Source organism: Denticeps clupeoides, chromosome 19 (assembly GCF_900700375.1).
Source record: "Denticeps clupeoides chromosome 19, fDenClu1.1, whole genome shotgun sequence".
NCBI lineage: Eukaryota > Metazoa > Chordata > Actinopteri > Clupeiformes > Denticipitidae > Denticeps > Denticeps clupeoides.
This window is the reverse complement of record NC_041725.1, coordinates 19,349,772-19,363,159: the sequence shown is the minus strand read 5'-3', so window position 1 is coordinate 19,363,159 and position 13,388 is coordinate 19,349,772. Positions and strand designations below refer to the sequence as shown.

Sequence of the window (13,388 nt, the reverse complement as noted above, 5' to 3'; positions counted from 1 at the left end):
TAAAAGGTCATTTACTTACGTTCTGTTCATTTTCTGATGTGTTGTAGAAGGCCGGCTGTAAATACGTGTGGTCTTGTCGATGTAAGTGGGTTCAATAAATTGTTGCCCCATGCAGTTTTTTTTTTTATTATTATTGAATGTTTTAGCTTTTTTTTTTTTTTTTTTTTTTTTGAATGGGCTACATGCTGAATCCTAATATGAACGCAATGGTTTTAAAAAGTCGATTTTATTTATTTATTTTTTTTATGCAAAAAAAAAAACCCCCAAAAAAACACTGGAATCTCAGAGTGATCTTTGCATAAATTAACAATTTCTACATAAACACAATTCCTAAATTAACAATCAATAAGTCATGTAAACACCTTCCATTATAAACTGTTCATCAAACCTTAATATGTACTTTACTTTTTGTTTTATAATAATTGGTAATATAAAAAATATCAGTGCAAGAGTTTTAGTGATGTTGTCATCTGCTTTAGTTTTAATAATGAAATTTATATGCCCAGTCTGCTAACATGCTACATTTAATATGATAATGCACATCAAAACTATTTTATTTCTGCTCACCAGAAACTTGTAAACTTTTAGTAACATTCAGGAAGATGCATCACACCATTTGTGCACTTTTGTTGTAGTTTCGAACCCAGTGGTTTTAAACTCGTCCCATGTTTGCATGAGAAGGTCACTCGCTCGTCATGTTTTACATAAAGATTCTTTCTTTCTCCGTATACTAATTTAATCTTCCTCTCATCCATCTTCTCCGGTGTCACAATGCAAGGTTCTGCAGGAAAGAAGCCAAATTAACAGCATGATCTTAAAGCAGCATTAAAAAAGAAGAACAATAGTAGTAAAGTTATTCCTAATCGAAATATTATTTCTTATCGACTCCACATGACGGCTGGAAATGAAATAAATTGAAATTATAGTTGCTTCACTGACCCCTGCATGTGACGGTGTAATACCAGGTCCCGTCCCAGCACTGCATCCAGGTGTTAGAAGAGATTTTGTAAAACTCCTGACACTGGAACTGCACCCACTCGCGATGGGAATAAAGCCGCTTTGGTGGAACGTTTATATCTCCAAACCTGACTGATGGTGGCTCACAAAAGGGTGGAGGCACTAACAACGAAAAAAAAAAGACATTTAAAAACTCTTTTCATTAAAAAGGATTTGATTAAGAGGACTTGTGCATAATTACCGTAGCACGTTGGGAACACGTTGCTCCACTTGTCCCCAGATAAGCAGGTGACCTCTGCCTGACCCTTCAGAGCCAGAGCTTGGTGGGCGCACCTGAAACGCAGCTTGTGTCCGTATCTCATGGCAGCGTTGCCTTCTGGGAGTCCACTTACAAGAACACTGCTGTGTATGTCCGGCAGACGGCATGGAGTCTCTTAAAGAAAGAGACGGAACAAAACGTTAACTTTCATTTCATCCTGGTTTGGGCCTAAAATGTCGGATCAATTGTTCAATAGTTACAAGCAAAGTATTCATTGCTGTATTTGCAAATGACAAAATATATAATTGCTCTCTCACAGAATCGAGACACAATCATATCAATTTAATAAGTGATTTGTACATATTCTGAATATGCAGTCAACAAAAAAAACTGAATAAAACTTTAGTAATGCATTAATCGCTGTGATTAATTTACAACTTTTAAACACCTTACAACAATCGGCATCGTTTGGGACTAAAACTAAAAGATAATAATACTGAAATAATGCAGATTATTAACGTGTAAATTACTGTCCACATCGATTACCTCGACACTTGGGAAAGGAACGACTCCACTGGCCACTGGATTCACACGTCACTTCCGATTCTCCCTGCATCTCCATCCATTCATGGACACATTGGAACCGCAGCGCGTCGCCGTACTTCACCGTGGCGCCGTGGGCTGGACGTCTCCTCACAGCAACGCTTTTATCAATTTCTTCAAGTTCACACGTCACCTCTGCAGCAAAACCAGAAAGTAGAAACCTGGTGGAACGTTACGTTGCCACAGCGTTTTAGTCATGCGCGCATCTAAAGTGACAAGATGAATATCAATGGCAGCGGTGGCCTAGCGGGTAAGGAAGCGGACTCGTAATCGGAAGGTTGCCGGTTCGAATACCAAACCGAGGTCCCCTTGATGAAGGTACCGTCCCCACAGGGCGCCTGTCATGGGGCCCACTGTCACCAAGGGTGATGGTTAAATACAGAGGACACGTTTCACCGCGTGTCCTGGTGCCTTCAATTTACTTGTATTTTACTTGTAATGTACAATGATTTGCACTAATTTCTAATTAAAGGACAAATTTCTTTAGCAGTACTAGTGCATCTGGTCTTAATGACCTCTAGCGACCTTTACCTTCACACACAGGAAAGGAGTCACTCCATTGTCCCGTGGATGTGCAGGTGACTTTACTGCTCCCTCTCAGAACCGTCCCAGTCCCAGGGCTGCATTCAAACTCCACCACGTGGCCAGTCCTGATCGGGGCGTGGTCGTACGGGGGGCTTTTCACTCTCACGCCCGTGTGTGGTTTTAGAAACTCGCAGGTGATCTCTGTGGGACACACATCATCACCCATCTCAGTTCTGGGCTATGGAAGCCGCTTCTACACATTATTTGCCCCGACAATCATCTTCCAGAGAGCAACCAAGCGTTCATTGTCTTGTAAGAATGAAAAATTTGAATCTTAATACCGCTGCATTTTCTGAAGAAAAATTCCAGTTGATGGTAACTTTCAAGCACAATAGTATAAAACAGCAACAATGTACAATATACAATACAGTCAAATAGTACAAATGTAGTTTAAGTGCAATCGCAATGTTGTAGGTGTTTAGCAGTGTGACAGTTCTGCCGTGAAACCGTTCCTTTCTCGGCTTGTCCTGGTCTGCGGCCAAAAGTCTGGACACCTTCTCATTCAACGTGTTTTCTTTATCTTTATGACCATTTACGTTGGTAGATTCTCACTGAAGGCATCAAAACTATGAATGAACACATGTGGAGTTCTGTACTTAACAAAAAGTGGAGACCTGGAGACCTCCACAGTCACCGGACCTGAACCCAGTCCAGATGGTTTGGGGTGAGCTGGACCAACAAGTGCTAAACACCTCTGGGAACTCCTTCAAGACTGTTGGAGAAGCATTTCAGGTGACGACCTCTTGAAGCTCATCGAGAGAATGCCAAGAGTGTGTAAAGCAGTAATCAGAGCAAAGAAACTAGAATATAAAACATGTTTTCACTTATTTCACCTTTTTTTGTTAAGTACATAACTCCACATGTGTTCATTCATAGTTTTGATGCCTTCGGTGAGAATCTACCAACGTAAATGGTCATGAAGATAAAGAAAACACGTTGGATGAGAAGGTGTCCAGACTTTTGGCCTGTACTGTACATACCTAAATACTCAATAATCCAACGGCCTCTTACCTTCACACACAGGTAGGCTGTGGCTCCACCCACTGACCTGGCAGATCCTGCTGTCAGCTCTGCTCATCATTTGGTATCTAGCGATCATATGGATTTACTACGTCATGAAAAAGTAAGAACCAGGATAGACGTCGTCTAAGCAAAAAAAATAGAATAAATTACCCGTCGTTGCATGTATATTTTATGATGGTTCCAAACACAAAGTCCGTTCCATTCACAATCTCGTAGCGACCGTTTGGAATGTCACTGGGAAGTTCACACGGCTTCACTAATTCAACAAAAGAGAAGCATGTTGGGGTCGAGATTCGAAGGAAGTTAGTTGGAGGACCAGGCGAAACGTGAACCGATGAGCACTTACGTACGCACTTCCCTCTTCTACTGCGGACCCAGGTGCCGTTCAAGCAGGAGTAAGACGTCCTCCCTGCTGCCATGTAGCCGGGGTGGCATGTGAAGTGCAGGACGTCCCCGTGGGTGTAGCTGCTTCTCCTGGCGCCTGCTGACGTGTGAGCGTTCTCCAGCAGTGGGAGCGGCCCGGAGCACTCTGCCAAAACACGGTAAAATCATCTAAATACAAATAATCAAATAATGAGCAATTTCTTTAAAATGATCTTTTTTTTGCCCCACCAGAAAACCTCTGAAAGGTTTTATTGCCGAAGCCATTGACAGATTGGTCAAGGTGGATGATTGTAACTCGCCTATGAACCAGAAGACCCAGGTTCAAACCCCACTTTGAACAGGACACTTAACCCTGAGTGTCTCCAGGGGGGGACTGTCCCTGTAACTACTGACTGTAAGTCGCTCTGGATAAGGGCGTCTGGTAAATACTGTAAATGTAAATGGTTGTATGAACACGTATACAATATACACTACGTAAAAGCAGGATCCCTGTGATGCGTGAACAAATTTATCTGAATGTAATCCGCCTGTTTCTCGAGAAAACCCGAAGCGCAATCTAAAAATTTCATAAAAGCACAATTTCACTCCTAAAGCAACGCCTTAATATTTTAATACTTACCTTTATCATCTGCTGAAACCTTCACACCCAGGACGAAGCAGCTTAAAACGATTAAAGCCCGTTTCATTGTGGAAAGTGGACGCGGTCTCTTGGTGAGACACTTCATATTTATCTGTCCAGGTCAGATGCTCCGGTTCTGGCTTTTTTCTGCCAGTGTGTCAATCTATGAAGTTACTGTATTGCACAAGTCCCAGAAGGCGTAGTCGTGTTTATTAGGACATGACCTACTAGAACATTCGCTGCTCCTCATTACGCCAGCATGTTGTTTTTAAATTTGTGATATCTCATCATTTAGTTTATTTATTGGGAGCATGATATGAAATATTCATAAATCTTGCATGTTTTATAGTGAATCAATAAAGCAAATATACAATAAAATAATCATGCATGTGAGTTGGTGGTGGTAGAAACCAAGTGGATAACATACCAGAAGACCCAGGTTCAAAACCCACCTACTACCATCATGTCCCTGAGCAGGACACTTCACCCTGAGTGTCTCCAGGGGGGGACTGTCCCTGTAACTACAGATTGTAAGTCGCTCTGGATAAGGGCGTCTGGTAAATGCTGTAAAATGTAAATGTAATTTCAATGATATTTTCCTGTCACAATAGTTTCAAAGTATCATTATAACAAACCACAAGACGTTCTGTTTCCTTTATTTTAAATATTGCCACTGATACTTCCTGCAGCGGCTTCCAGTCGTCATTGTCACCATAACAGAACACTTTGTGTAACACTGCAGTGACGTGCAGGGGTCACGTGACTGTTGAGCCACGGGGAACCGCAGGAACTGTCGTATGAATAAGCCACCGTGTGTGTGGTGAAGTGCTGTGATTGCAACACGCCAGCAGTGAGAGTGACAGGTGAGAGGGAGGTGTTCAGACCCACGTCCCCGTTACCAGCTCCTTAAACAGGAAGAGCCATCGAGACCTAAAGCCACAGTCTACTTACTACAATCAGTAGTTACAGGGACAGTCCCCCCCTGGAGACACTCAGGGCTAAGTGTCTTGCTCCGGGACACGATGGTAGTAAGTGGGGTTTGAACCTGGGTCTTCTGGTCTTCTGGTTTATAGATAAGTGTCTAACCCACTAGTCTACTAAGATCAAATTAGTGGCCATACATGAATCGTCATACAAAAAATGACCAAGGAAATCGGACAAAAGTTGACCATGGAAATCGGACAAAAGTTCATGTTCTGTGCTCCTTATTGCATCACAAGAGAATTCATTCAGACTCTCAGTACTTCCCCACAGCCTGAGGACTACCAGTGATGACCAAGCGACGTCAGGGGGATTAATCATGAACCGAGTGGCGCTTTGGACTTTAGGACAGAATATTGATCATTGGTCCTAACTTGTGACATGAGTAGGCGGCAGGATGGTTGCTGGTTGAAGTTAAAAGTCCAGATGGACTTCATGTGTGGCGGGAATTTTCCCGTCTGAGCAGCTGCAATAAATAAAGTCAACTGAGTTGACTACAAAGTTTAATTTACCGTGCGCATGGGGGGACTCGCAAGAAGAACCCCCCCCGTTAGTAAGTTCACAAGCATATTTATAGCACTCTGGGTGATGCGGGGTAGGAAAGCAGGCGCAGACCGTTTTGGACAAAGGCGCCAGGATCTTTCTTGTTAACAGCTTTTGTGCAGCATAACACACTATGTTTGGAAGACATCTTAGCCTTGTGCGTCAGCTGACTTCTGACTGTTCCATGGCTAAAGGTGATGGTCAAACAACATGTAAAAAGTCCAGGCCCATACATTTTCCCCTTCACACTCCCCCCTTTTGATCATAATCATGATCACCACTATAGGCAAAAAAACATGTACATGACCTAAACATAAAGTGAGGAGTACATAAGTACATAATAACAAAAAATCAAAGAAATAAGAAAAAATGACTATAAGGCAAGTGGTAAAATAATGTAAAATAATAAAGTAACATAACATACAACCAGAAACATCAAAGTATATAATTCCAGCAAGGGTATAACTGATCACAGGCAGTAGCATTAAAATTCGAAAACTTTATAAAAAAAACAATTAAAAACAAAGCCACATGATATAGAACTATATGTCTGTGTCGTCTTCATCGAGTCAGATTCAAAGCAGGATTGATCACTATAAACAAGAGTTACATCATTGTCATCAGGGGTCTGGGGTCTGTTGGGGTTCTGTTGGGAATAGAGGAGGTGAGGAACATTTTTTTATCTATCTAATCCTAACAATGCTCTAAAACAGGGGTTGCAACAGCATCCACATGGAATTAAAACACAGGGGAATACAGCAAGTGCCATGCAAATGGAGACGGGTAGATTTTTATATTTCCCAAACATATTCTACTGTTCTGTCACTTTATTACTAGAATCAACAATGAGAAAAGGAAAAAGTATTTCACTTCTCAGAGGGAGCAGGATGTGTGGAATGTGTAGGGTGTATCATTGTGTGTTTGGGGTGTGTGGAGTGTGCGTACGTCTCCGTTTCAGCGTGAGTGTCAGTGTAGATGTGCACGACCTGCGGCCGCGCCTTCGTCTGGAGCTCCACCCCGCTTCACCTTATCAGTCCAATTCGGGATGTCCGTGGTGGACGTGTCCTCATCTGTGTCCACGTCTATCGCCATAGGAGGCGCCAAATCCTCTTCCTGTTACTCTGCTTTTTTTTTTTTTGGGGGGGGCATTCTCTCGGCCAATGTCCACTTCGGACATCACACCGTTTCTCGCTCTGTTGGCGGGCCGTGCCGCAATGTGGAGTGGGGGTGGCAGCAGCATGCTGCAAAAGAGTGAGTTGGGCCCTCGGGGTCAAGTCTTTGTTTTTTTTTTTGTCTTCCTTGACCCTTGCTTCCGCCTGTCTGGCCCGGGCGTGGCGCAGAACGTCAGCAAGTTCTGGACTGGAGCCAGTAGCTGTTCTGACGACGGGAGGTTTGCATGGGGTCGGGGCAGTGATGTCATCGTGCTGTGGTGGCCCTGCAATGGACAGTGGTTCCAGCAGGGGTCGCAATGATTTTTTTTTTCGGGCGGAGGGGCGGAGGGGCAGAGGTTCGAATTCCGGTCGGCTTTGCAGGTCCAAGAGTTCTGCAAAAGGGGGATTCATAGACACAGGAGCAGAGGCAAACAGTGCAGCCGTTGGGAAGTCTCCCTTATTCAATAAAATCAAATCTAAACAAAACCCAGGAAAAAAACACACACCCATAAGCAAAGTGCACAAACAATATTACAAATTTCAAATTGCACAGTTTAGGTGTATAATGTTGTAAAAAAGCACACATGAAGACCATGTGGTGTTGGAGAAGAGAATAGAGTGTGTAGAAAAAACTCTTTCTCCCTCCACACAAAGCGCTGTATTCAACCACTCCAATTTGATGTTACCTGGCAGAAAGAGGCATGGCACAGTAGAGGTTAAAAATGAACAGTTTCTAATTTATTAACACCGGTAAATAATTATTGTAGTTACTTTGAATGTAAAAAGGTACCAAGGTTACAGAGAAAATAAACATGAGAAGAAAGAGTAAAGAGGGAGAAGAGAAAGAGAGGGGGAGATAAAGTCTCAGAAGCCTTCCGGCTTCCGAGGGAAACCCCCCTGAGCAAGAAGCTCAGAGGTCTCCTTTTTCCACATGTGAGCAGACTTTTATACCCCTGGCCTACAGGAAGTTGTCACTGGCCTACAGGAAGTTATCACTGACCAATCAGAACCTGTTGTTTCTGATGTCACGCCCCCGGTGCCTCCCATTTGGTGAAGACAAAGAGGGTGGGCGGTCCTGACGGCTGATACTTCGCACGTTGACGTCGGACAAAAGACATGTAAAAACCGGGGTGTCGAATCTTCACCCACAACCGTCGACACAGGAATGTTACACTTCCCCCTGCAGACATCTGTTATGCAAGACAAAGCAGGCTCCCGCGATGTCCATTCTTACAATGTAGATATACTCATATATTTCCCAGCTTTCCAAAAAAAATATTTTAAAACTCTCAGAAAGTAAAAACAAACAATTCCCTGTAAAGCTGAATAAAGTAAAAACCCGCTGTAAATCGCTGTGCTGATGCCCAGACCGTAAAATCTATTGGTTAAGAGTTCAATCCCAAAACAAAACGAAAGCAACAGAGAGAGAGAGAAGGTCTGCCAATACATGCAGACACACACACACACACACAGAGGCTGGAGTGTCAGCAGGGCTGACAATGCAGGGTTAAGCGGAATGACAAGACAGTTAGAGAAGCGCAAACCCCGCCTCTTAACCGCACTGCAGTCAACCCGGTGATGGAACTCATCAGCACTCCGGTCCTCCACGAAAACACACACCTTACTCACAACTTACACAGTCTGATATTCACACACACACACACATACACATCAGAGAGAGAGAGAGAGAGAGAGAGAAGGAGATCTACGCTTTCACACACACATATGCGAGAAGGAGGGAGAAGGTCTGCAATCACACACACACAGACACCGCCATTTTATTTTGTAGCATTAAATAAGTTTCAGAACTAGTAGGAGCGTCACTTTTCCCATTTTTATTTCGCATATTTTACTGGTCTGGTTCCCACAAGCTCACAAGGTTTATTTGTTTGTTTGGTTATTTATTTTAATTATTCATTCATTCATTTATTTATTTGTAATTTTTTTACACAGATCACAGTTTAACTTTAAAAAAAAAGAACTGTTCTTGCTAAGATAACAAAACTGAATCTCGCACTAACGGCTCGCAATTCTCCCGTTCTACGTTTTTTAATAAATTTTTTTCCCCTTTGCTCTTGCCGTACTAACTCACAGATAAATGATTTCATCATGAATTTGCTGGTCTTGTTAAAAAGGCTCACACTTCATACTCTCGACTGACAGGACTGTAACCTGTTCTTATGTCACACTCGATCTCCAAGATTCTTTTGCTCACAGGACTTGCAACCTGCTCTCGCCCCCACATCAAAGTACTCTATTAACAAATAGGAAAGTGACACCCCTTTACTTGGATTAATTCAGTTGACCACAGAATCAAGCAAATATGCAATTTCCATTAGTAATTTCACAAGCATATTTATAGCACTCTGGGTGACGCCGGGTAGGAAAGTAAACGGGTTCGGAGAAAGGCGCCAGGATCTTTCTTGTTAGCAGCTTTTGCGCAGCATAACACACTATGTTTGGAAAACATCTTAGCCTTATGTGACAGCTGTCTTCTGACTGTTCCATGGCTAAAGGTGATGGTCAAACAACATGTTATATTGTAGTTTCTTCAAGTTTCTTTGCTCTGGTTACTGCTTTGCACACTCTTCAAGAGCTTCAAGAGGTCGTCACCTGAAATGCTTCTCCAACAGTCTTGAAGGAGTCTTGTTGGCCCCTTTTCCTTCACTTTGCCTTTTCTTCACAGAAAGAGACTGAACAGGCTGATCCAGAGGGCCAGCTCTGTTCTAGGATGCCCTCTGGACCCAGTGGAGCTGGTGAGTGACAGGAGAATGGTGGCTAAGCTGTCATCCCTGTTGGACAACATCTGCCACCCCATGCAGGAAACAGCACTGAGCAGCTCCTTCAGTGGCAGGCTACTGCACCCACGATGTGGGAAGGAGAGGTTCAGAAGGTCTTTTCTTCCAACTGCTGTGAGACTCTATAACAAAGACCACACAGCTGACCACACACACACACAGACAAGCAAACACACACTTCAAATACACCAACTGTACAGGTGTATTTACCTCTGTTTCTATCCACTTTCTGCCATAACAAATGCAGGTTCCCACTTGTGGGACTAATAAAGGTTGATCTTATCTTATCACGTTGCTCCACTTGTCCCCAGATAAGCAGGTGACCTCTGCCTGACCCTTCAGAGCCAGAGCTTGGTGGGCGCACCTGAAACGCAGCTTGTGTCCGTATCTCATGGCAGCGTTGCCTTCTGGGAGTCCACTTACAAGAACACTGCTGTGTATGTCCGGCAGACGGCATGGAGTCTCTTAAAGAAAGAGACGGAACAAAACGTTAACTTTCATTTCATCCTGGTTTGGGCCTAAGATGTCGGATCAATTGTTCAATAGTTATGAGCAAAGTATTCATTACTGTATTTGCAAATGACAAAATATATAATTGCTCTCTCACAGAATCGAGACACAATCATATCAATTTAACTAGAAACGAAAATTCCAGAGGAAATTTTGATGGGCCTGTCCGGGCGTCTTTCGTAGGAGCGCAGGTATAATCTCCTGAGCTGGTCTCAGCTGTGAAATCAGGCGGTGTTATTAAAGTATCCGATAGAACAGGCAGTCACGTGAAATTTGTTGACGTTTAGAACATGTTAAAAAGATAGCATGTTAGCATATTATTGCTAGCATGCTAACATAAAAAATGCTAACAGGGCGTGGCCAAGGTGCTTCATATTAAATTTGGTATTGTTTGGAACATGTTTAAAAATTAGCATGTTAGCATGCTAATGCTAGCATGCTAACATCAAAAACGCTAACAAGGTGTGGCCAAGATGCGTCAATGTAAATTTGGTGACGTTTGGAGCATGGCATACGTACATCAGCTCGTCACCCGTCACGTAAATTTGCTTTTCAGGATTCAGCTGCATGGAATGTGATTTTGGTCTTTCACATGTTGCTGTGGACGGACGAAACAGCGTAAAATGTTGGTTGTACATTCTGTTCAAAGTCATCGTAAGATTATTTGTTGCTGATCGCTGCTACATATTGTTAACAACGCTGCTACATATTGTAAAAAAATGAAAAAAATCACATTGAATCTGTCCTTCAGATAGATTCAACACAGCTATCAGGATTGGCTCCAGGTGAGGTTGCCAGCTGTAGTCAATCCGGACAGCTGTTAAAAGCCTCTGACTCTGCCCCTCTGGTGAACTTGATCTTGTTCGTGAACCTGGTAACCTATTTGTATAGTTTGAGTTCTGGCAATCGCCACACGCCTGCGGGTTTGTTTCTGTTCTCCACTTTATTCCCCGTTTTCGGCCATCGCGCCTTGTTTTGTTATTAATAAAATCTTTTTCCCAGAATATCCTGACTCTGCGCTTCCCAACATCCTGTGTCATGCAAGGACGCAAGTTCAGATGCTGTGAGGACCAAACTCAGCTTCACGCTAATGAATCATTAACAAGAAAGACCTTCAGCGGGAACACTACACAGACCAGGTGTACGATGCTATCACTTCACTCCAAATGACATAACTTCCCATTCACTTAGCAGGAGCTATTTTACCAAGCAGTTTACAGAATCACGGTTCAAGAAGATATTAAGGAGTGACTCCAATACTGCCACTATTCAAACAACACTAATATATGAATATATTCAAATATACCAACAATGATTCTCTTGTATCTCTCGTCACAAGTATATTTCAGTACGTCGTTTTCTTGATACACGTCTTTGTCATTTAAAACTTTTCCATTTGGAATTAGAGGTTTTTCACATTTGGATTACTGGCAAAGGGAAAAAGGACATGGATCATGGTTTAATCTAACATATGTAGCCCTGCTGATACTTTATTTTTTTACTGAAACGGATAAATGCCTGGATAAGGTGTTTGTTTATTGTATGAATGGAGGAATAATGTGTTGTATTTGCATTTATGTATTTTTGATATATGCAACGTATTTCCTTTCGGTAATATGTGTACTACTTGCCTACTGTGTGTTAGAGTGAACGGATGATTGGTTGGAGAGACCGGAAGAGAAGAAGAAGAGAAGGATGGAGGACGGACGCAAGGTCCAGTGAAGTCGCCAGCGAGTCCAGTGAAATCAACATTTATTTCTTATATAGCCCATAATCACATACAGTATGTCTCGATGGGCTATACATAGCTATACATAGATACATAGCTCATGTATTTATAATCTTAGAAACATATTGCGTTAGTGAGAAACGTAGAGTGACCCACGGCAATAGAGTATATTGTAGTTAAGTTATGAGCGCGAAAACTGAGCAAAAACCCCCACGCAGAGGCCAGGACCGAGCAAGCTTTACTGGACACCAGGACCGATCCTGAGAAGGTTTCTTCATGCCGTTCAGCGGATGGCAGGATTAAGGAGGTAGTGTGGGGTACCCGGGTTATTTCAACTATTGTCTTTGCCTGTTTTGAGAAAACAAGGACAGGACTTTTATTTTTGAGTTTAAGAGGTTCTATATTTGTTGACTTTGATATAATTTTATCTAATTGTTCATGTACTAATCATTAATATAATAGTAAATATATTTAAATCCTTTGTTAGAATGCTTGTGAACTGAGTGGTTTTCCTTAATGGTAAGTGGTGAGATACAATTAGCATATCCAAAATTTAACACTAGTTTTACATGTTAAATACTGAGGTTCAGAGGGAACCCAGGGAGCGTATCCCTGGCTGGGTTAGGGGCGCTACACATAGAAAGATCAAAATATTGTCATTTTCTTTGTTTTTTTTATCGAATTACGCCCATATCGTTCTCGCACGTAGATAAAGATCAAACCAGAGACAAACAACACCACACACCACATTTTATTTTTCAATAATGTTGCTGGGAGGTTTTATTATGGGACACGTCCCCACTGGAAAGAAATCAAGATTTAAAACACATTTATTTCTGCTACATGTAAGTGCAACATGATGCTATTGTGGCCATTAAAATATTCTTCATAATACTTACCTTTATCATCTGCTGAAACCTTCACACCCAGGACGAAGCAGCTTAAAACGATGAAAACCCGTTTCATTGTGGAAAGTGGACGCGGTCTCATGTTTATCTGTCCAGGTCAGATGCTCCGGTACTGGCTTTTTTCAGGCAGTGTGTCAATATATGAAGTTACTGCACAACACAAGTCCCAGAAGGCGTAGTCGTGTTTATTAGGACAGAACCTACTAGAACAATCGCTGCTCCTCAGTACACAAGCTTTCAAGTGTGATATCTCATCATTTAGTTTATTTATTTGGAGCATGATATGAAATATTCATAAATCTAGCATGTTTTATAATAAACCTATAAAGCAAATATAC

The 13,388-nt window shown here is 42.3% G+C and overlaps 1 protein-coding gene across 1 annotated transcript; it reads right to left on the bottom strand.

The window, feature by feature from the left end:
- Nucleotides 1-265: 265 nt before the first annotated feature.
- LOC114769347 (complement factor H-like) lies at nucleotides 266-4,565 on the bottom strand. Its single transcript, XM_028962281.1, has 9 exons — nucleotides 4,431-4,565; nucleotides 3,774-3,956; nucleotides 3,578-3,683; nucleotides 3,416-3,492; nucleotides 2,351-2,545; nucleotides 1,763-1,954; nucleotides 1,199-1,390; nucleotides 940-1,119; nucleotides 266-781 (listed from the first exon to the last, which is right to left on the bottom strand). The coding sequence occupies exons 1-9, from the start codon at nucleotides 4,534-4,536 to the stop codon at nucleotides 585-587; spliced, it is 1,428 nt and encodes a 475-aa protein (XP_028818114.1). The 5' UTR covers nucleotides 4,537-4,565; the 3' UTR covers nucleotides 266-584.
- Between the last annotated feature and the right edge of the window lie 8,823 nt (nucleotides 4,566-13,388).

Bases quoted from the DNA above. Each gene is read 5' to 3' on its own strand.
- LOC114769347 (XM_028962281.1), bottom strand. From the start codon at position 4,536: ATGAAGTGTCTCACCAAGAGACCGCGTCCACTTTCCACAATGAAACGG. The intron at 1,955-2,350 runs GTAAAGGTCGCT...GTTTTGCTGCAG, and splicing joins CTCCTTTCCTGTGTGTGAAG to AGGTGACGTGTGAACTTGAA. The intron at 1,120-1,198 runs GTAATTATGCAC...TTTCGTTGTTAG, and splicing joins CGTGTTCCCAACGTGCTACG to TGCCTCCACCCTTTTGTGAG.